The sequence below is a fragment of the Vicugna pacos genome, chromosome 25, assembly GCF_048564905.1.
Source record: "Vicugna pacos chromosome 25, VicPac4, whole genome shotgun sequence".
Classification (NCBI taxonomy): domain Eukaryota; kingdom Metazoa; phylum Chordata; class Mammalia; order Artiodactyla; family Camelidae; genus Vicugna; species Vicugna pacos.
The window spans coordinates 29,479,036-29,504,533 of record NC_133011.1 but is presented as its reverse complement, the minus strand read 5'-3'; the positions used below and the strand labels follow the sequence as shown (position 1 = coordinate 29,504,533).

The 25,498-nt window shown below is 46.3% G+C and overlaps 1 protein-coding gene across 2 annotated transcripts; it reads right to left on the bottom strand.

Annotated features, from left to right (window-relative positions):
• Positions 1 to 404: 404 nt before the first annotated feature.
• MYC (MYC proto-oncogene, bHLH transcription factor) lies at positions 405 to 5,620 on the bottom strand. Of its 2 annotated transcripts, none has more exons than XM_006208009.3 (3): positions 5,004 to 5,620; positions 2,590 to 3,352; positions 405 to 1,484 (listed from the first exon to the last, which is right to left on the bottom strand). In XM_006208009.3, exons 2-3 carry the CDS (start codon positions 3,341 to 3,343, stop codon positions 922 to 924), a joined length of 1,317 nt encoding a protein of 438 aa, XP_006208071.1. In that variant the 5' UTR covers positions 3,344 to 3,352; positions 5,004 to 5,620; the 3' UTR covers positions 405 to 921. The 2 variants fall into 2 exon arrangements, with proteins under 2 accessions (XP_006208071.1, XP_006208072.1); XM_006208010.4 differs by having other exon boundaries at positions 2,590 to 3,355; positions 5,004 to 5,586.
• Positions 5,621 to 25,498: the final 19,878 nt, after the last annotated feature.

The window sequence follows — 25,498 nt, the reverse complement described above, 5'->3', positions numbered from 1 at the left end:
GAACGGTCTGGAAAATCGAAACTGAGGGGGGTTTCTTCCTCATCTTCTTCCCAGCCCCCAGTCCTCACCCCTCTTTGTATTCTTAACTGTTATCTTTAACCTCTAGCATCCCTTTTGCCTACCTCTAAACCCTCTCAGCAGCCCTTTCATTCTTTGAAGTATCAACTCTGGTCCTTATCACAAATCTCCAGGAAGCATCTTATAACCCTGAGAACTTAAAGGCCTTAAGGCCCCAGACCCATTAGAACAAAGAAAAACCCTCACCCTTTCTTAAAAAACTCCTTTTCCCATCTTTGTAAACTCACTCCTGGAAGGGCCAAATTCTGTTAATTTGTAATTGATAATAAGAGAATGAGAAAAGAAAAAAAGAAAGAAAAGAAAAACAAAACACTCACAACTTAAGATTTGGCTCAATTATATATTTGCCAAGTATTTTATTTTTTCTAAAAACAATAGAAAAAAATCAACTTTAAAAAGAAAAATGTACTTAAATAAAAAAATTATGTTTTATATAATACATGGCATGAAATTTTGTATAATTGCTATAAACGTTTTATTAAAGTTATTTACATTTAATGGTCATATTTACATAGGAAAATTGGGTAAACTTTAGGATTTTGTAAAAACAATTCTTAAATACAAATCTGTTAGAGGGGAAAAAAAAAAGATGACAAGCATAAAAAAAGTTCTTTTATGCCCAAAGTTCCATCTGAGGCAGTTTACATTATGGCTAAACCTTGGGACTGGATTAGTCCCAAGACCCAGCCAAGGTTGTGAGGTTGCACTTGAACATGCATTTGAAAAAAGTTCATTCGTAAAGAGTTGCTGTAGTTTTGTCAGAAGAAACCTTTTTCCTTATTCCCCCTTAGTAACAAGTGAGAATTCACAAATGATTCCAGTTCCTTCCTCCAATAGGTCAATTTATGCACAAGAGTTCCGTAGCTGTTCAAGTTTGAGTTTCAACTGTTCTCGCCTCTTCCGCAACACGTCTTTTTCTGAAATGAGCTTTTGCTCCTCTGCTTGGACGGACAAGATGTAGGCTGTGGCTTTTTTAAGGATAACTACCTTGGGGGCTTTTTCATTGTTCTCCAACTCAGGGATCTGGTCACGAAGGGCAAAAAAGCTGCGTTTCAGCTCGTTCCTCCTCTGGCGCTCCAAGACGTTGTGTGTCCGCCTCTTGTCATTCTCCTCCGTGTCCGAAGACCTGGGGCTGGCACATTTTCTGTTGTTGCTGATCTGTTTCAGGACCCTGCCATTGTCCAACTTAGCCCTCTTGGCAGCAGGATAGTCCTTCCTGGTGGAGGGCGGCGCTGCATAATTGTGCTGATGGGTGGACACATGGCATCTCTTAAGGACCAATGGGCTGTGAGGAGGTTTGCTGTGGCCTCCGGCAGAAGGTGACCCCGATTCCGACCTTTTGGCAGGGGGCTGCCTCTTCTCTACAGAAACAACATCAATTTCTTCCTCATCCTCTTGTTCTTCCTCTTTAAGAAAGGAAAGAGAAATCACCCATTTAGCAACGGTTTCCTTAAAACAATCAATGACCAGATTAAAGTAATGCGTTGTGAATACAAGGCGTTATTAGGTAAGAAAGGACCCTGGCACAAAGTTATCCCATGAGGACCAGCCAAGCATCTCTGCTCTTCTCGTGAAGGCAGAGTCTCAGGGTGGAAAATGACAGCTGGGTTTACAGCACAGACAAGAAAATTACCATTTACCAGGATACAAAATTGATGCCAATTCTTACCTAAGACTTAATGAGGCTCTGGACACACCCAAAGGAAAGCACATTCCCAAGCACCTCCTATTTGCAAGGGACTTTACCAAGAACCCTTCAGGTGTTGCAAATGATAGCTGCGAATCTTTGGTATGACTTTAGCAACTCCCTATTTTACTGGAAGTGCAAAAAAGAAAAGAAAAAAAAAAAAGTCTTGCAGCTTTGCCAAAAGTCCTAGGGGGTGTGGGAAGGAAAAAAGAAATCCAATTTTGGAAAGGATTGGCTTTTGAGTGTTCAAAAGAGGGTGAAAAGATTTCAACTCCTCAGCCCACCCACTTTTAAGGCACTTTCAGCAGCTCAAAGCGCCCAGGTGGGAGGCTGCCCAGTGTCTGTCCCCTGCCTTTTCATTCTTGTTGATTTGGAGTCCATTAAATTCCAACAACTTCTCAGAAGTTAAGGGAGGAAGGAGGTAATTCATTCACTCTTGCAGAGATCAATCCTCTAGCCTCATCAAGATCCCCCACCCCCAATCAGGGCAATTAAAATGCTTAAGAGGGGTAAGAGGGAGCGAATTGAGTGGCTAGATAAACTAGAAGATTTAAAAACCCAAATGAAATTCCTAAGGGGAGGGAGGGGAAAGGAGGAGGCTGGCCACTAGGGCGGTCTTATGAGAAGGGATGGAAGGAATACCGAAGTCCAGGGTTTCAGGGATGATGCGCTCCCAGACCCTTCCAGACCTGCCATTTCTTTTCCAAATATAAGGAAAGAGAAAAGGCAGAGTCAACGGAAGTGGCCCCTTGCATTAGCGGCCGATAAGAACAGGACAGACAAACAGCCAACCCCTCAGACAGGCCTGGGGGGTCCCAGCTTACCAGAGTCGCTGCTGGTGGTGGGTGGTGTCTCCTCGTGGAGCGCCAGGGGCTCGGGACTGGCCCGCGGGGACGACTCGGCGGAGGAGAGCAGAGAGTCCGAGGACGGGGAGAAGGCGGTGGAGTCTGGGGAGGCGCAGGGCTTGGGCGAACTGCTGTCGTTGAGCGGGTAGGGGAAGACCACGGAGGGGTCGATGCATTCGGAGGCGGCGGCGCTTAGGTCCTGCAGGTACAGGCTGGAGGTGGAGCAGCCGCCGTGCCCACGGGCGGGGCTCGGGCTGCTGCTGTCTTTGCGCGCAGCCTGGTAGGAGGCCAGCTTCTCGGAGACGAGCTTGGCGGCGGCCGAGAAGCCGCTCCACATACAGTCCTGGATGATGATATTTTTGATGAAGGTCTCGTCGTCCGGGTCGCATATGAAGCTCTGGTTCACCATATCTCCTCCCAGCAGCTCGGTCACCATCTCCAACTGGTCAGCAGTGGAAAAGCCGCCGCCGCCGTCGTCGTCTCCCCTGGGGGAGAAGGACGCGACCGCAACGTAGGAGGGAGAGCAGAGCCCGGAGCGGCGGCTTGGGGACAGGGGCGGGGTGGGCAGCAGCTCGAATTTCTTCCAGATATCCTCGCTGGGCGCCGGCGGCTGCAGCTCGCTCTGCTGCTGCTGCTGGTAGAAGTTCTCCTCCTCGTCGCAGTAGAAGTACGGCTGCACCGAGTCATAGTCGAGGTCATAGTTCCTGTTGGTGAAGCTGACATTGAGGGGCATCGCGGCAGTCTGCTGGAAGGGGCACACAGAGGCGGGCAAGTCTTGAGTTAAGGGGTCTTGGTTGGTATCGAAACCCCGCGCAGCGCGCGGTGCGCGCCACAATCCCGAACCACTCCCCTTTCAGTGCTGTGCCCCCAAAGGGGCTGGTGGGAGGTGGGGGACCAAAAAAAAGGGGGGCACCTTTTCACCCTCTCCGAGGGACCCCCTGCTATCTGAGACGCACACTTGGTGAACCAGCTCCGTAGCGGTAACGGACCTTCCGTTCCCGGGGAGCCGGAGCGTGAAGCCCGGGAGTTGGCCCCGCAGCCGCCTAGCAATCGAAATCCGCTCTGGCCTCCTTAACAGGCCGGGGGAGGCGGCAGTGGGGAATACGAGCTGCCAAACGCCAAAGCGCAATTTTTTGCGCCACCTGAAGGAGAAGGCGAGAGGCGCCGAGGCAGAGCTGCCGCGCGCGGCCCCCTCCCGCGCCGGGGCCCCTCCGCTCCGCGCCGCACCCGTTCCTACTCGCGCCCTCGCCGCGCTCCTTCCCCCGCCGGCGCCGCCGCCCCTCCCAACCTCTCCTCTCCGCCTCCTCCATCCCCACCCCCCAGCGCGCCCCCCTTCCTTCCTTTGCCGGCTTTTCTTCTTTTCTCTCGCGGGCTGGGGTGGCGAGTTTAGCCTCGGGTCTTAAACTCCCCCCATAAATAAAAGGGGGTGTCAAATAATAACAGGGACACCTCCCTTCAATACTCAAAACGCGGCGCAACTGCGCCAGAGACCCTGCTGCGACTCCGCGCCCGGAGTTGGGCGTCTTCCCGTCACCCGCCAAGGGTAGCAGCTGTTCTGGAAAAGCCCAGAGACCCGCTCCTTGCCGTCCCCCCGCATCTCAGGGGCGCAGGGGCACCCGTGTGGGTACACCAGAGGCGGCAGGGGAGCCAAGGCTGGGTGCGGAGATTTGTCCTCGTTTTCCCCCAATCAATAATTCCGGAGAATTGGACACATCTTTGCCCCAGCCTCCCTTCACCCCTTTCCCGCGCCTCCCTAACACCAAGTCCTAACATCTCCGTAGACCAAGATCTTTAATTTTATTATTCTTTTAAAAAGTCAAATGCCAACTTCTAAAAGGAGCCGGGGGCGAACTGGAAACGCCGGGGATCAGCGGGCGAGACGCGCCGCAGTGTCCGTCTCTGGCTGACAGAACTGCGGTAAGCCGAAATTTAAATGCCCTTTCCCAGGCTGGAAAAAGTCAGTAGCTGCGGAGCTCTCTTGCTCACACATGCAATATGTAATTCTTCCTCCAAGGAGCTCAGAATGGAAAGGGTTTTCTACCCACTGCAAAGCACACATCAACCCTTCTTCCCCCCAAAGGCAAAAACCAATTAATGCAATAAACCAAGAATGCCTAACCGGCCGGGGTCAGCGACCATCGACACAAGAAAAAAACCTCTAAAGGCTACTTCCAAAAACGCACCACTGTTTTTCGTCTGCCTTCCCCCCTCCCATCTTGACAAGTCACTGTACCCCGACCCAGTTCTGGTTCCTCTCCACCCCACCCCAGTCTACCACAACTACTCTGAGAAAGTGTCAATAGCGCAGGAATGAGAGAAAAGGCATTCTACTCATCTCGGCATTAAAGCCGTAGCCAAAATAAATTAAAAGACAAATAGGTCCGGGTGCTCACCGGGTTTTCCACTATCCGAAGGAAATCCAGCGTCCAAAAGGCGGCGAGGAGCGCCTTTCAGATGAGCGGGTCGTGGGCAGCGGCAGGGAAAAGCGTCTCCCCGAATAGGCAGAATCGCCTCTCCGCGTCCGGAGAGTCGCTCCGGTGTTGTTAAGTTCCAGGGGAAAGTGCCCGCCTGCCGCAGTGGGCAAAGTTTCGTGGATGCGGCGAGGGTGGCGGACTGCTGGCAGGGGTCGACGGGAAGAGTGGGTTGAGGGCGGCCGGGCCGGAGGCGAAGCCCCCCTTTCACTCCGGATCTCCCCTTCCCCGGGTCCTCGGAGCGCGACTCTGCTCGCTCTGCTGGCTCGACTCTTCCAGCCTCCAAGCGCCCGCCCGCTCACTCCCTCTGCCTCTCGCTGGAATTACTACAGCGAGTCAGTTGAAGCCCAGAAAACCGGCTTTTATACAAGCAGGCACGTCCCTCCCCTCTGTTCTCTTTTTCGCGCCAAGCCCGTGAATAGCCCTGCCCTTCCAGAGGCAGTTGGGGAGCCAGGCGGCGGCCAGGGCGCGGCGACTGCGGTGGCAGCAGCAGCCGCGAGATGCGCAGCCCGAGGGTCCTCAGCCGTGCAGACCCTCGCCTATAAAGGGCCGGTGGGCGGGGATTCGCCAGAGAGGATCTTTTTTCTTTCTCCCCCGCCCTCTGCTTTGGGAACCCGGGAGGGGCGCTGCTGGGGAGGGAGGGCCGGGGTGGGGGAGGAGACAGCCCTTTGAGCCTGGCACTCCAGTGCGCCGAGCTCTCGGATGTAAACAGAGTAAGAGTGCTGCATGAATTAACTGCGCGCCTACCATTTTCTTTTGCTCCCGCTCAAACCCTGTCCCTTTTTCTGCTGCCCGCTCCTCCGGCGCCGCGCTCGGTTTGGCACACAGCATTACTGGTCCTGCGTGCTTAAAGCGTCGCGGGCGAAACAGCTGAGTGCTCCGCACCGAGAATACATGGTGTACCCACGGCCACGCCACGCACGTCCGGGGCAGACGGGCGCCTCCCTAAGGCCGGGGAAAGGGCAACGCTTGGAAAATAAGTCCTACGAAGAGAGGAAGACGGGGTATTTAAGGGCGCGCGCTCTGTGTGGGGGGTGTTAGTGTAGATGGGGATAAGTGATAAGAGGTAGGGAGGAAAATGGTGCCTGGAATAATTAAAATATCTCAGCGACGCATTGCCACGTATACTTGGAGGGCGCGTTATGAATAAACACCTATGCCATTTGTTGGGGGTGTTACGCATTCCGTGTGTACAGCGATCTCGACTGGGCACCTTCCACCCAGAATGAATCGCCCACGTTGCCGCCAGAGCTGCAGACTACCCCCCACCTCGGCCCCGCCCGCGCAGAGCCACCCGGATCTCCGCGGGAGCCCGCTGTTCCCCCGGGACGCGCTAATCCCTGAGATCTTTCGCGTGTTTCGGGGCTGGAGTAAGGAGGGAGCACGACTGCGGGAGCGCGCCGCCAAGGACTGACTCTACGCTGCGGGTTCCCGTCCCGTCTGCACCCCCATCACACCCCGCGCCTCTCCCTCGGAGTTCCCAATTCCGTAGCCAGGTTTCGGAAAAGAGACCAATCCGCTCTGCGCCCCGAGTCGGTTTGCAGCACTCCGGGGCTTCCAGCTTGGGGGAAATCAAAGGCGCTAGACGGGAGAATACTGGGGAGGGGGGCGCGAGCCGCGGGACCAGACTCCCAAGAAGGAAGGAGACGAGCTGGCGGATCCTGCCTGGGGAGTCAGCCGAGTCCCGGGTGAAGAAAACCGTTAACTCTTTCCTCCTCGGAGCAACCGGACGTTTACTTCCTTTCTGGCTCTTCTTTCCTCTATATTACTGGACTCGCGATCATGCACGCAAAAAAGTGCATCGATTCTGATCTAAGGAGCCAAGTATAACTACCTGTGCCTTTTGGGGGAGGGGTATGGGTGTCCTTGAGCCATTTAAAAAGTGGCCCAGTTTCAGCCATTAATTTCCTCGTTCACTGACTCTAAGTTTTTTTCTGAGTACCATGGTGAAAGTGCATGTGTATAATCCACGAGCATCTATACACATTTCATGTACACGTCGGCCCAGAATGTTACCCAAGACGACACATAATTTGTTCGCTCCCTCCATTAATCTATATTTAATATATAATGCATACTCCTTCGGGATTTGCTAATCTGCATTATCCTAGGGCCTTAAAAACAAAGGCAATCTTCCCCAGCTCTGGTCTCTCACTCAAGGGCATTTTAAGTAAACTTTTCTACGCCCCTTCCCCCCATCCCAAAACAGAGAAAACTGCTCGCGTATAGTGCTTGTGTTAGAGATAAATTATTACCCGTTGAGTTTGCTGCTCGGCGTTCAATTGTTAAATGAGTAGTAACTTCCTCCAAATCAGGCACACGGCACAATTCAGTTTTAAAGGTTGCAAATTACTCCAGCCTCCAGGCCTTGCCGCAAACGCGGGGAGCAACCAATCCCTTGTCAGGGTTTTGCTGCAAAACGTCTTTCCCCTGCCCCCTCCCAGGGCTGCATCCGCGCCCCAGGTTTGCGAAAGTAAAGTAAGTGTGCCCTCTACTGGCAGTCTAGATCGCTGCGTCTAGATGCCAGCTGAGGGCCGGCGGGTCGGGTGGGGGCAGGGGCGTCTGGAGCAAAGGATTTCCAGCCCGGTGAGGGATGGGGCGGTTCCTCAAAAGGAGTTTCCATCACACTGACTGCAGAGTGGCGGAAAGAAGAGGAATTGCCGGAGAGAAAAGTGTTTCACAGGCGGCCCTTTAACCGCATATACGGTGGTGAAAATTAACCCCCATCACTACTCACAGCAGACATCACCCTACAGAGAACGGCTGCTATTTATGGGAAATGTGAAATAATTAACAAGTTAAAAAAAAACGAAAACAAAATTTCCAGGAGAATTCTGAAGCAGCAAAACACACTTTAGCCCACATATCTTAGAAAACCATCATCTAACCACCAAATTTTAGAGAAAGACACTGGATGTTTTGGGAAGGGGAGGCAACGTGGAAGGTGAGGGGTATTTGGTTTGGCGTATTATTTTTTTAATTAAAAAACTGGTGAACAATAGCCAGATGTTTTCATAGTGATGGTGTGTATGTATGTGCTGGGGGTGGCATTTGAGATTCCATTGGGGAAAAAAAGACTATTTTAAAAAAAACTTTTCATACCAAGGTGACTGGGAAATAAAGGTCAAAGTAAGTGTGAGGGAAATTTACATAGCTTGCTTAATGGGTGTGAGTATTTCAAGTAGGTTTTTATGCTGAGAAGAACGTTTGACAGTGTCTGATCACCTAGATAAATCCTGAGGAAATTTGGCAACAGGGGATCCTTCCTGGAAGAGGTCTCTTAAGGTGATTTCCCAGGAATCTGGCACTTTTGGCACTGATCTGCTGGAGGCTGAATGACTGCTCCCTACTTGGGGCAAAAAAACAAAACAAAACACAAAAAACACAAAACACAAAACCCCAAAATAAAACCCAACCAAAAAAAAAAACCCACTAAAACACAAAACCAATCAATCAATCAACAACAAAAGTAGGTCTAGCTTGACCTCAGAGGTAGTTTTTGAAAGTTTCTAAAGGTAACAGATATAGCCTGTCTTTAAGGTCTCACTAGCAAAAATTGCCAGTCAGGCATGGGAGATGTGGACCCCAGGCAGCTAGCTGCTTGCAGCTTCAGAACCCAACCTCCTTCTCTCCCAGGTTGCTGGTATCGCCTGGGGTGTTATTTTCAAGTAACAGCTTGGGGTTGGTTTGTGCCTCCAAATCAGGTAGAGACCATCCCATTTTACAGCCCAGGAAACAGAAAGTCGCAACTCAGCAAGACTTCACTTAAGGGACATCACTGTATTTCTTTTCGTAATCTTTATGAATCATTTGACCTGGAAGGAACATTTGCTGGGTTGAAAAATGACAGAGGAGATGAAAACTAATACTATCGTTCAAGGTGACCAAAGCGATGCATGTTATTGTAAAAGAAAGATGGTAAATAGAAAAATAAAAGCGCCAAGGCCATAGAGTTTCTGATCCTGATCACCCAGAGACAGCTGATGAAGTTCGTCTCTTAAGAAAACTTTTTAAGGGACTTCAGTCTTTCTACTTCCTTTGGAAGTTAGTGGAAGGTGTCTATTGAGCGAACATTCCTGGTTTGCTGGTCTAAGGACACTTTAAGATTATGTCTCTCCTTCCTTTCTCAGGTGCTTCTGGGTTTCTACAAGAGGCAGATCCCCTGAAGGGCAGCGCTGTTGTTACCCCCAGGGCTGGGACTCCAGGTAAAAAGTAAGACTGCCTCATGGGAGAGAACACTGTGTCACTGCAGGAAACACTTGTTCCTCCAGGATGTACAACTAAGAATTGTTCATTCTTGCACACAACTTCATATTCTCACAATGACAATCATGTGTCACTTTTATATTTAGGAAAAAAGAAAGACATACGGAAAGAATGAGCAATTTGACCACACTTTCTCCTTTCCTTGCAGACACACACAGAGAGATTCAGAACGTGTGACTTATATGACAGAACGCCAGTCTCCTCCCCACCCCAACTTCTGCTTGGAATATCTCTTCCCCTACCCCTCAGAAAGTTTCCTCTGGGTCTTTGACAGATAAGAGCAGTGGACAGAAACTGGACCCTGGTGATCAGAAACTAGTTTCAACTTGGGGATGAGACAGCCCCTTAAGGATGACTGGGATGTGATTTCAAAACCCCTTCAAGTCATTGAGGCCTGTGGAGGAGGGGTAGGGAGGTGAGGAAGAGGATGATAAATATGGGGCGCCACAAAAAAGATCAGGTTGAAAGAAGGGTCGTTAGATTAAAACCCAAGCTAGCCAGGGAATGTTAAAGAAATAGAAAATCTCACGAGCATTTTAACGCCAACCATGGGTTCCAATGAGAGGAGTGCAGGAAAGCTCTCCAGCAGACAAGCAAATAAAATCCAGCATCATTAATACATAGGAACGATAACAAAAAAGGCAGTGAAGAAAATCTTTGTGTCTTTTTAAAAACCCATGTTTTAAAATGTTATCTCCCTCCTGCCACCTCTTGTTTCTAGCATACTGCGTAAATTAAAGCAGCCAAGAAGGAAACAAAAAATTCGTTAAGTGTTTTTCACATAAAGCAAGAGAGCCTGTGTTTCCTGTGTCGCATTGAGTGCATTCAGTTTCTTTCTCACCCGCTGACCTTAGATCCTGGTGGAGTCCTAGCTGGACTCAGTAAACCCTTGTCTCCTCTCCAGCTCGGCAGTCTTTTTTTATTCCTTAGTCCTTCGCTGTCATCCCGCCATACTTTGTAGCTGTTAGAGTAGACAAATGGTTCTTTTATTCAGCCTCTTCAAAGGCTTGGTTTATTGTTCCGTAAGTGCCAAACCCAAGCCAATCTCAGAAGTTTCCACACTTTTGCTCACTTGACCGGTCTTTGCTATGGTCCTTTTGGGCAACATCTGTCTCCAGGATGGACTCTAGCTGGGCTGGAGGTGGAGATGACTGGAAAGGAGAATTGCTGGGGGAAACGTTTGCCTTTCAGTCATCCACCTTCATCTGCAAGCCAAGGAGAACAGGAGCCTGTTCCTTTCCCGAACCTGTAGAACTCCCAAATCAAGGCTTCTGACTTCCTGAGAGCAGCTCACTCTTGGTTGCTCTCATTTTTAAACTGCCTGTTCCCTCTGTACGTAACTCCTTTTAAACGGACTTTGTTACAGAAGGAACTTTCCTGAAGGCACCTAGGGACCTTGGATCACCAAAGCCAATGGCCTCTTTCCCATTTTCCTTCTTGACTTTGCTGCAATCAGGGAAACTGATGGCTTCTGGAATGATGGCTTTTTTTCATAAATCCATGACTCTCAACTGGAGGCAATTTTGCCCACTGGGAACGTTTGGAACTTTCTGGAGACATTTGGGGTTGTTACACAGGGGTGCTACTACTGGCATCTAGTGAGAAGAGGCCAGGCATGCCTGGCTTCAGTGCCGGGGTGCCCCCGGCAACAGGAAGGTGTCAGCCTGATACGTCAGGTTGAGAATCCCAGTGTAACTCCACCTTCTCCTGTTGCTATTCCCATGTACAACTGCTTCTTCTGCATCCCCTGTTGGCCCTCCTTCCTCCTTACTCACTACGGGTAGCTGCTAGAATAAGCCTGCAGTAAGGTCAAACTGTTCCCCACCTCCCCCTCCATTTACCCTTGCATCCTGATTAATTTCCCTCTTCCTTTAAAAGTCTTCCGTGGCTTCCACTGGCCGAGGATGAGGCTGCACCTCCTGAGCTCGGCATTCCAGGCCCTCATGCATCTGATCTCCGTCTTATCTGACCTTATTTCCCACCAATCCTGCACATCAGAGAAACCGATATGTTTACGGTCACTCTGAGGGACTTGAAAGTTCCCACCTCAGCCCTTTAGTCCAGGCTGTTCCCTTGGTCTTTTGTCGTCTTCTTAATTTATCTAAGAACTAACTTTCTTTCAAGACCCAGCTGAAGCTGCATTTTCTCTGTGGAGTCTTCCCTTCCTGTCCCGGCCTGTGACCATCTTACAGAATCATGAAAGTTTGGGGTTGGGAGCAATTTTGAGAGCATCTAATCCAGCTGTTCTGAAACATGAATGTTTATTCTCAGAGTGGGAGCATCAGAAAGGGACCCTCTCTTCTCCTTCCCTACAGAAGGAATCAGGTCTGGCCCGTGGTGATTGCTCAGTTAATCCTTTCAGAATATATGAATGTATGTTCACTCTCCAGGGGGTAGAATTAAGTTACCGGGTAGACTTTCTCAATCACTTATTGGCTCTCTAAGAATCTAGTCTATGTGCAAAGGCTGCTGAATCAGCTTGACTGGGGGGCTTATTCTGTCATGACCACTTGTAAGTCTGGCAAGTCACATGATTTCTCTGAGCCTCACTTTTCTCATCTGTAAAATGGGACTGCCGTCATTAAAGCATCTATCTTATTGAAGATGTTGTAAGGATTAAATGAGATAATGCATTTGATAGACAGCCTGGTGCCTGGCCTGCACTCAGTACATGTTAGCAATTGTTAGAATGGGTCCCTGATTTAGCAGAAAATTATGGATTGAGCTATTCTAAGTTTAATGTATCAGTATTTCATGGTGCTGTCCAAAGAGTTCCATGACATCTCTGTCCCCTATCACTTCTTCAAGCATGAAAATAGTGGATAAATACAAGTTGTCACTGGACAGTTGAGAAATTGGGGTCTGGCATCCTAAAGAGACGATGTAATGTTTAGTGACTAATTCCTAACTCACCCCTCTCCTTTTCTCCATCTGCAGCAGGACTGACGGACTGCTCCAAGCCCGTGCCATTTGCTAGACCCCTTCATCCGGAAAAAGCAAAATACCGGAAGATCTGGAAGGCTGAATTATGTACTGTTCTTATTTAATGCAAATCAAAGTGTTTTGTTAGTATTCTCTCCTTGGACTGAATTCATATGCTGGCCAGTGGCCAATCATCAGGGTGTGGTCCCAGAAGACCTGGACCTCACAGGAGTACCTTGGGTCCTGGCTGGACAAGGATTCTGCTGGAATCTGCATCTATTTTCTAGTCCTGGTGAGCTGGCCTGGACTTTGGAAAAACTTTTCGTTTAAAGTGTAGTCTAACACCCTGATTTTGAAACGCTCTCCAGCTTCTGACCCACATTTCCCCTCATTGTGTTTTAGATCAAGGGTTGCAAACTCAGATGGTTACAGGGCCCAGTAGGGAATGTGAATGAGGAAGGCAACGGGGAGCGGTGAGGACTGTGACAAACGGGGGGACGTTCACCTGTGTGAAGCCCACGCAGCGCCTGTGGGCCTGCCCTTCCACGTGCGCCCTTTGGGGGTCAGCACTCCCAGTTTTTCAGGGAAGGTGGAATTTCAGGTTCTCGAGTGTTGGCAACTCACTTAAAACATTTTATGCTGAAGCCAAACCTGCCTGTGAGATAGATTCAGCCCTCAGGCTGCTGGTCTGAGATCTCTGCTTCTAGGTGTTAGTAAGCCGGCCGAAGGCGGCTCCTCCAGGAGCTCTTCCTGATGACCTTCCTCTGCCCTCAAGAACTGTCGACATTCCTTCATTTCTTTGGTGATAACAAATCTTTGGTGGGTTTTTGTGACTCTTGGCCCAGAAGCTTCTGGGGTCAGGATGGAGTGTGTCTTTTTCACGTTTGCATCTACCAAGAAAGCCTCCACGTTACATGAGTCCGGGGCTGCCGTTCACGGAGTCCGTGGTCTCCGGGGCCTAGCGCAGTGCCTGGCCCGTGGTAGGCCCTCTGTAAACGAATGAGTGCTATTAGACGGAGCTTCCAAGAGGAAGACATACCCAGCCCTGCCCAGCTTTAATTAAAAGAGAGAGAGAAGCTTTGGGAATTCCACCTTGCTTTTGGTCCACTGATGGGCGGGTCTTGGTGATGGGTGAGACCCTGAGATACTTGGGGTGATGGGGATGAAGACAGAAGCCATCCAGATCGGTAGAACTGGGCTCACTGACTGAAAAACAAAAGCAATAAAACAAAAACCAAACCGAAGTTCACAAGCGCTTAAAACAGCACCCCCTGCAGGTCTTTTTTATAATCCCACCCAGAGGAAAACCCTACCAGAAATGAAGAGAGGAAGGGAGGCGTGGAACATGACCATAGGAGCTGGGTCAAAGGGATGCCCTCATGTCAGAGTTTTCACAGGGAAAGTGATCTTTATTGGATCATGAAGTCAATGTAATTGATAGTGAAGCATTTTCACAAAAATGGAGGAGCAGAGAAAGTATCAAAACAATCAAAGAATGTTACTAAGTATGGTTTTATAACTCCCTCCCCTCTGTACCAACTTGGTCATGATGTGAAATGCAGTGCATCTCTCACTGTGCATTAAAATGTCAGAAAGCCACTGCATTTTCTCATTATATCTCCATAGTAATCCTACAAGGTACCAATTTATATTCCATTGACAGATGGAGAAAACTGAGGTCTGGTAAGGACTTGCTCACACTCACACAGTGAGTGGTAGAAGTGGAATCCCGCACCCAAATCCTTCGGATTCCGCAGACTTGGCTGAATCTGTTCTACCACAAGCCTCAGTCAGCCCTGATGCTTGGTGTTTGCTGCGTCTCCGCTACTGCTACTGACCAGGGCAAATTTCCTCAGAAATGCTGGCGGAGTCACATAGAGCACTTAACTTCTCACTGCTACCCTTTTTCCTGGTGTATGATGCCAAGGGGTCAAGGACAACGTGAGTGTCAAGACAACAGATACAGAGAAATACACAAGTCCTTGCCCTCCAAGGGGCTTTGTTCTGTCTTGGCTGGAAAATATCATGAAGTTGCCGAGTAACATTTGTGCTTGTGACTTTTGTGCTGGGGAGGGGGTGTGGGCTGAGGAAGCGCTGGTGGTGGTGCACAGAGAACAGAGCACAGTTTGGCAGCCCCAGGAGTCCCTGGAAGCCCAGGTTTAAATCCTCGTGCTGACTTTGGGTGTGGAGACTTGGAGAGATGACTTCAGTGAACTGAGCCTCAGTTTCCTCGTCTGTAGAAGATGGTGGCAACCGTAACTGGCCCCCAGAGCTGTCCTGAGGGTTAGCTGAGAATGCAAGCTGCCCTCAGCAATGCTAGCTGTTCTGCTGCTGTTAGCATTAGCAGAACTCTTCATCTCGCAGCTTCCAGTTTCCTCGTTTCTTCCAGATCGGAGGCTGATGCAGGGATTCGGGGAGAGCACGCGTAGTGGTAAGTTCCAAGCCGTGCTGCCTGAGCGGGCATCTTGGTGGGGTCTATGTGCCGTAGGTCTTATTATTGATGGTGAAGCAGAGGCTGGGTGACCCTGCTCAACACTTCCTGGTTACATATTCTGGGGGTCACTGCACCCCCCCTCCACTCTGCAAAACAGAGGGGACGCCTCTCCGTGACCCTCAGTCCAAACCTATTTAAGAATCGATACCTTTGGAAACCCTTGCCTGCTGCCTACAGGCCATGTTGGAATTCTCATCCTCGTTGCATCTCTACAGGGAGGGATGTGGGGGAGGGCATCGGTGCTGGAAACCGGCCAGGGGACTTCTCAGGCCCAACAAAGAATTTTTAAAAAGGGTTGACTTGGTAATAGGCAGAGGGGAATTCCACGGATAAATAATAATTTATGCAAGGAATGCCATCTGCTTCCCTGTTGAAGCATTAGTGCATAATTGCAGGCTCAATTCCCTCCCTATTCCCTGCCCTTTACCTTTCAACTTCTCAAATAGTGATATTGACACCTCCCAGAGCTGACTGGGCGCGAGGCGAGGCACAAGGTGGCCAGCCTGGATGCCTGCTTCAGACAGTGTGCCATGAAACTGAAATAATTAATTTTAATGCATTAAAAGAATTAATCACTAAGTAAGAACATATTGAAGTGCTGGCCAGTCTATCTGAACGCTGTGCTGGAAATGAATGAAAACTGGCTTCACTAGAGATATACAATTGTGAATTAATTTGGTCTTTGAACAAAAACTCTGTTAGAGGGTTCTCTAATGAGATTAAGGGTCAAAACCCTGTGTGCCCCAAATCCCTCTCCATGCTGCCCTGCCCTTACTTTGGCATCAACAGGAATGTTTAGAGACTCATTATTTATGTATGAATTCTACTGCTCTTTGTAGCTTGGGTAAATTTTGGCACAGGAGGTGAGGGGTAAACCAGAATTTAGGGAGGAGGGAGGAGGCTTGGGGACGATTTTGGGAATCATGCAAAAATACTTTGAGCAGAGACAACAAATTGGCTTGAGGACCTAAATTTGCCTGCTGCTGTGTTGGCTCAGATGTAGGTTTTGACCTTCTCAGTGTTTATAACATTTTAAAATAGATGCCAATACTTAGAAGTTGATTAAATAAATTAGGAGTTTGGGATTAACATATATACACGATTATATATAAAATAGGTAAACAACAAGGACCTACTGTACAGCACAGGGAACTATATTCAATATCTTGTAATAACCTATAGTGGAAAAGAATCCGAAAAAAGTGATAGATATATATGTAAATGTATAGCTGAATTACTTTGCTGTACACCTGAAACTAACACAATGTTGTAAATCAATGATATTTCAATTAAAAAAAGAAGTTGATAGGTTTCACATAAAAATCTGAATTTCTCTCTTCCCTTGAAAAGCCAGCTTTAGGTAGTCCTAGGCCTGAATTCCCGTGCGGATGGAGGTGAGAAGCCGTCAGCTGTTTCAGAAGGGCCTTGGACTTTTCATTTTGCCACAGTCTCCATCACTCCCCTATGCTGGGCACACTTACCTTGCTTATGACTCCTTTCTGGCCTCTGCCCGGTCCCTGTAGGCCTTTGAGTTTATGACCTCTAATTTAGAAAATTTCCTGGTCTACTCATAAGGGAAAATCGCCTCCTATAAAAGGAGGTATTTAAGAAATATTTATTGAATAAGGATGATACTGGGTAACATTAAGCACAAAATATGTGTCCATTTGGCTCTTAAAAAAGTAACTTTCTTGAGATAAAATTCACATATACAACTCATTTATTTCAGGTGTATGGTTCAATGGTTTTTAGTATAGTCACAGGGTTATGTAGCTATCACTACAATCAGTTTTAGAACATTTTTATCACCCTCGAAAGAAACCCTGAACCTATTGGCAGTTTCTCTCTATTTCCCATCAACACTACAGCCCTGAGCACTGAGTACTCTACTTTCTGTCTCCATGCATTTGTTTATTTTGGTCATTTCACATTCATGGACTCATACAATATATGGTCCTTTGGGACATCCTATTTCTTTTAGCATGATGTTTTCAAGATTCATGTTGTAGTGTGGATCAGTATTTCATTCCTTTTTATTGCTGCATAATATTCCATTGTCTGTATATATCACATTTTGTTTACCTCTTCATCTGTTAATGGACACTTGGATTGTTTCCACTTTTCACTATTACAAATAGGGCTACAATGAACACTCCTACACAAATTTTTGTGTAGACAGAGGTTTGCATTCCTCTTGGGTGTGGGAATGCTAGAACATATGGAAAGTCTATGTTTAACCACTTGAGGAAATTCCAATCTGTTTTCCAAAGTGACTGCACCATTTTTATTCCTACCAGCTGTGTATGAGGGTTCTGATTTCTCCATATCTTCACCCATCCTTGTTATCGTCTGCCTTTTTTATCGCAGTCACGGTAGCCGGTGTGAAAGGGTATCTCATTGTGGTTTTGATTTGCATTTCCCTGACTAGTCATATTGAGCATCATTTCATGTGCTGGTTGGCCATTTGCCAGCCTTGTTTTAAGTTCTTAGGTATAGGAGTCCCTTGTGTGAGATAAATACTGTTATTACCACCTTTCCCAATGGCATGCCAAGCTCAGACTTTTAGTTATAAACTTTCTTTTCAGAGGATGACATTAGTCTTTATTATATAGAAGGAAATTTTAGTTCTTGGTTCTGGATAGAAATGCAAATCTGAAAAGAAGACTGTCTGGTGCATAGTTAGCACTCTGTACCTAGTACCTCAGTAACTTCTATTTATTGTAATTTTCCTGACTCAGCACCTTTGCACACCCTGACTCAGCTGTTTCCTCTGCCTCAAGTAGTCCTTTTCCCTGGCTAACTTTCTTATATCTTCGAGATTCTCTGAGATGCTTTCCTGACCCTCCGGGTCTAAACCCGAATGCTTATTCGCTCTCACAGCACTGTGAGCCATTAACATAGTAACATTCATTCATTAGTGTCTTTGTATTTTCTTGTCTTTCTTTTAAACAAAAGATTTTGTTTTATATGTTTATAATTAAGCTGTATATGTACATTTATATTCAGCCTTTTTTTCCTTTTCCAGTATTACAAAAATTGTCCATATAACTGAAAGTGTAATTTTACTTATTTATTTTTTAAATTAAAAAAACTTTTTCCCCCAAGAGTTTGAAGATATTTTCAAATTTTGTCTGCAGTTAGTTTTTATTCTTTTTGGGTTGTACATCATGTTCTTTGCTCATTTTCATTTTTAAAAAAAAATAAGTTTATTTATTTATTTTTAATTAGGTTTGTTTGTTTGTTTATTTAATGAAGATACTGGGGATCAAACCCAGGACCTTATGCATGCTAAGCGTGTGCTCTACCACTGAGCTATTACTGTCCCCTAAAAGCATAATTTTAAATGGCTACAAAATATTCTATTAAGTGGTTATAAAATAGTTCATGTAACCATTTCCTTTAAAAAAAAAGTTCAAATTGTTTCTTTGCTTTGCTCTGGTAAATAACACAGATATGAACATCTTGGGCCATAAAGCTCTTCTCTTGTGTTTGGGATTATTTTCTTTGGGTGGAGTCTCAGAGGTGGAATTATTGAGTCAGAGGTGTTTGTAAGGCCCTTGATGTATGCTGCTAAAATACTAGCAGAAAGAAGATGCTGGAGTGATTTAGATGGCCCTCCATATATGACAGTGCCAGCACTGGGCTTATTATCATTCTGAGAAAATCTTTGCTTTAATCTGCATTTCATTGATGAACAGTGGGGACAAATCTAATAATTACACAAACAATGGAAGCACATCTTGATCAATCTGCCAATTTAAAAAAGTAGATACTACATTCTTGGCACATTTTCCTCCAGGACCCTAAGGAAGACTCTGGAATGAGAGCACTTGTGAGTGAGGATAAGAGAATGAAGTGGCCTGAACAGCCTCAATAAAACTGCTGATAATAGGATTTGCAGATAAGGAAGAAGGACGTATGGCTGGACTGTTACTGTGTAGCTCATTTTTTATGCCTTATCTGAATAAATGACGGCTACACTTGACAGGGCAATGAAAAGATCTGCTCACTGCAGGTGGACAGTGAGAGCAGCTGGAGGCTGCTCCCAGCAGGTACGGCAGGATGTAAGACGGGGAAGGTGGTGATGGGAGGAGCCTTTGCCAACCCTGGGAAGTAAAGTGTTTCAAACATTTTGTTTTAGTTTAATCTACCAGAGGAATATTTTATTACTCTGTGATATCTCAACGTGGAACCCAGGGTGCAGAGTGGGAAGGGGAAGCCAGAAGCCCATTTGGTCCACTCTCTTGTTCACAAAGAGATGCTGGCCTTGTCTCCAGATGAGGTTACAGATGCAATTCCAGAGACACGTTGAAAGGATGGAGGGAAGACTTCCATCTTTAGACTTTCCTCCCAGCACCTACATGTATTCATCCCTTAGCTCTCAGAGCAACCCAGTCAGATGACTATCATTCTTATGTACATTTTGTAGAAGAGGTAACCACAGTGTGAAGAGGTTAAATCATCTGCCTAGGACCAAACAATAAACAATGAAGCAGGGATTCAAATTCAGGCAGTGTGAAGAGGGTATGACAGAGATTTTCAAAGTGGAGAGCACAGACTATGATTCAGTCACTGGGAAAATGTGGTCCCATGTGGAAGATCTCCTGATTTTTTTTTAAGCTAAATTTGCATTGAAAATGGAACTAACCAACCTTGGCTTCCTAAAAGACATCAATTAAGTCAAACAGTAGAAATAGTGTGTCAGGGAAGATAAATAGACTCACACTCTGAGAGCCAAGAATATGTAGAAATGAAGGGGACATTCCTATCAATAGCCCATTGGCTTGTTTATTCTCAAGTTCATAATTCATGAAGTGGGCAGTGGGGTGGTTAGAGGACAGGTGGCCCTCAGGTTCAAATCCTGCTGTCCCTGCTCTATAAATCTGGACTCCTGAAAATCTCTGCACCTCAGTCCTCTTATCTTTAAAATGGGGATAATAACAGTACTGACCTCACTGAGTTTCTGGGAGGAATAAATGAGATAATGTGTATAATGTTCATCCATTGCCTGGAACATCATAAATACTTGGTAAATGCTACCTGTTAATATTTAGTCATTCATTCTTCCAACAAATATTTGCTTAGCCTCACCTGTACTCCATCAGGTTAGTGGAAATGTCTTGGATGACCCAGGAAGGGGATAAGATAAAATTCTGACGTCAAAGTTTTTAACTACAAAGCCTCTTGCTGTGAAATGTGTTGATGGGTGAGAATTTTATGAGAGACAGGACTGCATAACTTATCTAAGCCTAGACGTAAATCAAGAAAGAAAGAGTGGTCCACTAGGAACACAGACTCAGATGCATCCAGAAGTCAGGCCTGACCTGGATTGAGAATTGTGTTCCTTTTGGCTGCCTAGGACCAACCAAACCAAACCAAACCAAACATCGTGCTTCTCTGCTACTTAGGATTAAAGTGGGGATCCCTGTCACAGAAAGCGGGGTTTAGACTTTGTGTCTGTAAAACTGGCTAAAGCTGAGTTGAATGAGTTGTGAAGAGTTTGGGCCGTAAAACAAGGTGTCTGTATTAGCAGATGACCTTCTGTGAATAAATGACCTCCATATTCCACCAGAGCTCAAACAACATTTTTGTCTCTAAAGTGACACTTTAAATCACTTTTTCTGTGGAGAAAGAAGAAGGAAAAGAATTGAATGGAGGCCAGGGGGCTAACCAAAACCTTTTAAAAACTCCAGATAAGGCATTCTACTAAGTGCATTTTTTTGAAGATTTGGGATTTGGAACTAAAATCATCATAAAAGCAGCTGTCACTCGGGCAGCACGTGCTGCGTGCTAAATTCTACATCAAGAGCTTGATGCGCCATTATTTCATTTTATCATTTTTTTAATTTGAAAAATTAAAAAGATTTTTTAAAGAGTAGTTTTAGGCTCACATCTAATTGAGAGGAAGGCGCTGAGTTTTTCCCATATACTCCCTGCCCCGAGTCATGCCTAACCTTCCCCATTATCACCAACTCGCCCCAGAATGGTGCATTTCTACCAGGCGTTAATCTACCCTGATACACTGTAGTCACCCAAAGTTCTGTAATCTACCTTGAGGTTCACTCCTGGCCTTGTACTCTCTATGGTTTTAACAAATGTATACAAATGTATAGTGACATGTATCCATCATTACGGTGCCACCCAGAGTATTGTCACTGCCCTAAAGATTCTCTGTGTTCTACCCATTCATCACTCCCCACCCCAACCCTCTGCCCTGGCAACCACTGATATTTTTACCATCTTTGTAGTTTTGCTTTTTCTGGAATGTCACATCTTTGGAACCATAAAGTTTGTAGCCTTTTCAGAGTAGCTTCCTGAACTTACTAATATGCACTTAAGGTTCTGCCATATATTTTCATGACTTCATAGCTCATTGCTTTTTAGTACTGGATAATACCCATTGTCTAGAGGTACCATGGATTATTTATCCATCCACCTACAGAAGGACATCTTGGTTGCTTCCAAGTTTTGACAATTATGAAAAAAAATTGCTATAAACATTCACGTGCAGGTTTGTGTGTGCATGCAAGTTTTCTTCCTTCCTTCCTTCCTTCCTTTCTTTCTCTCTCTCTCTCTCTTTTTTTTTTTTTTTGCACATGACTTTTCAACTCCTTTGGGTAGGTACCAAAGAGCACAATGACCATCCTTCCATTTTAATTCCTTCAGTGGCTCTATGGTATGATCATGATCATCGGTGTTTGACAGAGGAGAAAACTGAGGTCCAAAGAAATCATGATCTACCTAAAGACACACAATTAAGAGTCAGAGTCAAGACAAGGCAGGGTCTTTGATGTTTACATGATACACTAGGAGTCAGCAGGCGGTCCTACCCTCAGCTTTGCCCAGACACTCTGGATGCCCTTCATCTGCTAACTCAGCCTCTCTTCTGCAAAACAACATTATGTGTTCTACTGCCTCATAACATCCTTGTCAAAGGCAGTCCGGGGCAGAAAAACACTTTGGAATTCTCACGTTTCCAGTTAGCCTCATGGGCAAATTACTCTGTCTCTCCAGGCTTGCGTTCTTGCCTTTGTGCAGTGGAGGCATTGGACTAGCTGTGTTGAGCTCCTTTCCGGCTCTGCAAGCGCAGGGTTTTCATCTTGACACCTCTTCTGGTTCCTCGGTGGTGGATTAGAGACCCTGACTATCAGAGAGGGAGGATGGGAAGCCGCAAACGCTTTCATTTGAGCTTTGGGGGTGAATAACGTTGGCAATTTCAAAGTCTCATTATCTTACTCCCTAATGTTTTGCTTCTAAACAACTGTCGTTCTTGAGGGAGGGCATTTGGACTAACACTGTTGGAAATAGTTCCACTGGGAAAGTGAAGGGTGTTTGGAGCTTTTAATGTAGAACCTTAGTGACCAAATGCCGCTCAGAGTTTGTCCCTAGGGCACCCCAGTCCCCAGCAAGGACGATGCAGAGTTTGGAACTGAGCTTTTATTAAGTGGGGCCTGGGTGATGGAGGGTAACAGAGCTGGGGGTGGGGCCATAGCTGTGGTTGCCAGCTTGGCCTTGGGGTCCAACAGCCCGGTTCTGATCCCTGTTCTCTCCCTCCATAGCTATGAGACAAGCTCTTCATACCTGGCCCTCCGTAAAGCAAGAATGATAACACCATCGTAACTGGGTATCTTACTTGAAGTCTGGTGTCTAGTTAACTGTTGTCCAGTTCAGACTCCACAGAAGATGGTCTGGTCCTTCCAGAGTCCGGACGGAACCAGAAGCTGCTCTGTGTTGCCCTTTCTGGCAGGGCTGTGATGTCTCGCTGAACTGGGAGAGTCTTCGGTGAGGACTGCACCCTGATGTCTTTCTCTCCTACGGTGAAGTCTGTGCCGGGAAGAGGGATGGAGGCAGGGCCAGGAGTCACATTCTATCCTTATAACAACACTTTAACATTGTTACTGCCATCCCCATGTTATAAAGGAGGACACTGAGGTGGAGAGAGGTAAAATTTGGCAAAGATAACAGAGCTAGTAAGTGAAAGAACTGGGATTCAGATTTATGTCTGCAAGGTCTGTGTCCTTCTTCAGACCCCAGGAGTCCTAATGAGACTCGCTGATGCTCGACCTCTCCATCCAAGACTCTACTTGCCAATGGCTGCAAACAAATGGCAAGAATCTGCCTCACTGAAAGTCTTCTGGCCATGCATAGTTGCTCTAAGGATCAAGGAGAATGGGATTAAATGACACCACATGAAAGACAGATTGTGGAAGTGGCAGGAATTCATGCCCCTTGTAATGTGCAAGCATAGCTCATGATTAGGAGGTGAGATCTAGGGGGGATGGGTATAGCTGAGTGGTAGTGTGTATACTTAGCATGCACAAGGTCCTGGGTTCAATCCCCAGTACCTCTGTTTAAAAAAAAAAAACTGCATTAAAATTTTTTTTTTTACATTTCTTATTTTTTGGGGGGGTGGGGGGAGGTAATTTATTTATTTATTTTAGTTTTAGAGGAGGTACTGGGGGTCAAATCCAGGACCTTGTGCATGCTTAGCATTCACTCTACCACTTGAGCTATACCCTCACCCCCCAAATCAAAATACAAAAAAAATTAGAAAAAAAAAAGAGGTGATGTGTATTTCTTTCCCCATGAATCTGGGCTGGTCTTGCAACCTGCTTTGGTCATTAAAACAAGATGGAGTTGGTGTGCTAGTTCCAAGTCTACATTTCAAGAAGCTTTGCATACAATTGTTTACTCTTTCTTAGAAAACCTGCCCTGACACAGTGAAGACAAAGTTAGGCTCTGGTGCTGGAGGATGAGAAAGTTGGTGGAGCAGAGCCAAGGTGCCCCAGCTCCAAGCCAGCCAAGCCCCAGTGGCAGAACTGCCTTGTTGAGCCGCAGTGGACTGTGGCTGCGTGAATGAGCCCAGCCACTACAAGAAGAACCACCCAGCTGAGTCCAACCTAAACCACCTCCCCACCCCACTGTGCACTGAATGAACGGTTATTGGAAAATATTCCATTTAGAATAATAACCTTTTTATTTTGGAGCAACTTGCAATTTATGAAAGAGTTTGAATGATGATACCTCTCACTCAGTTTCAATTTCCCCTAATGTTACCATCTTATACTACTGTTTGTTTGTCAAAACTAAGACACCAACATGCGTACATGACTGTGAACAAAACTGTGGGTATTATTCAGATCTTACAAGTTTTTTCCACTAAGTTTTCGATTTCAGGTTTCAAACCAAGACGCCAAAATTCACTTAGTTGATGTGCTCCCTTCATCTCCTTCAATCTGTGACAGTGTTTGAGTCTTCTTTGTTTTCATGACTTTGACAGTTTGGGTATTTTGTAGATTGTTACTTGCCTGATTTTTTTTTTTTTTTGATGATTAGACTGGGGTTATGGGTTTTTGAAAATATCACGTATGTGAATTGTCCTTATCATCACATCACACCGGGGGGTACATGAGAGCCACTTGACAGCACTGGTAATGTTAACCTTGACACTTGGTCAGAGCAGTGTTTGCCAGTCTTCTCCACTGTAAAGTCACTCTTTTCTTCTAAGGCACTACATTTTTGGGGTGGTTTGTTTGCAGCAGTAGGTAGCTGATATTTACTACTTCCTTGTCCCATTCATGCCTCTCTAAACCTGGCTCTTCCAACCTATTTCCTGGACTGTTTTCCAACTTTAGTCTTTTGATCGATAATCCATGGTAATACTGCTCCAGCACTGACAGTGCTAAAGCAAAGTTTTCAATTTCACTTTGTAAATTCTAAGAATTTTTCTAGGTTGTGGTCAAATGCTGCTCCTTTCATAAAACTTCCCTGGCTCACTCTGTAAAACCTTCCTGTATTCATTCACTTATGTATTCATTTTATTAGAGCACCATCTCTGTGCCAGACACTCTTCTAGGTCCTGGGCCACAGCCATGAACCAGACATAATTCTTGCTCTCAGGAAACTTACCAGGAGGGAATTACACAATAGACCCAGTAGCCAAACTTAAGAGAGAAGTGGTTTAACTCTGGTCTTCTATGATACCTGTTTTCTTATGCTTCAGGTATTAGATCGTAATCTTCCCATGCACCTCAGTTAATCAGTCAGCCAAGAACCAATTCAGTCAATATTTATTGTGCATGTACCATGAACCAGGAATTGTGATAGACGTGCCAAAGAGAATCTCCCACATTGCTCTTGGAGCCACAGAAGGCATTGTCTCATCCAGTCCATGCTATTGTTAGACCATGAAAGAGGGGCCACAGAGGGATGGCTTACTGGGGCAGAGCTTGGCCTCTAGTGCAGGTCCATGAACCTCTAGCTTGAGCTTCTTTCCGCTATGTCCCACCGCTCTGTATTGAAAAGGAATGGCAGACAGAACTCAAAGGAAGAGGAAATGTGCCACCTCAGGGCTGAGGACAGGAGGGTGGAATGACATTTACCCAGAAACTGATCTTCCTCCAGGGTCAGAATATGAGAGCAGTTGGTCTCCCTGGAATTCAGACTTCCCTGGAATTGAAGCAGCGCTCATCAAACTTTCCCATTTGACCAAAGACCAGTCATTCTATCCATTTGTTTGTTGTCTGCTCCCCCTCCTAAAACATAAACTCCACACTGGCAGAGACTTGGCTGTCCTCTTCAGGCCTCTATTAAGTACCCAGAACAGGGCCTGACATTTAGTAGGTGTTTAACAAATGTCTATGGGACAAATGGGTGAACGCTGATTCAGGAAGGAAACCAAGCTGTGGCTTTTTCTTTTCACAGGAAAACTTGACTGTGTTCTCTTGTTCATAAT

Coding starts and splice junctions, on each gene's coding strand:
- MYC (XM_006208009.3), bottom strand. CDS start 3,343: ATGCCCCTCAATGTCAGCTTCACCAACAGGAACTATGACCTCGACTAT. Junction 1,485..2,589: donor CACCACCAGCAGCGACTCTG/GTAAGCTGGGAC, acceptor CCTTTCTTAAAG/AGGAAGAACAAGAGGATGAG.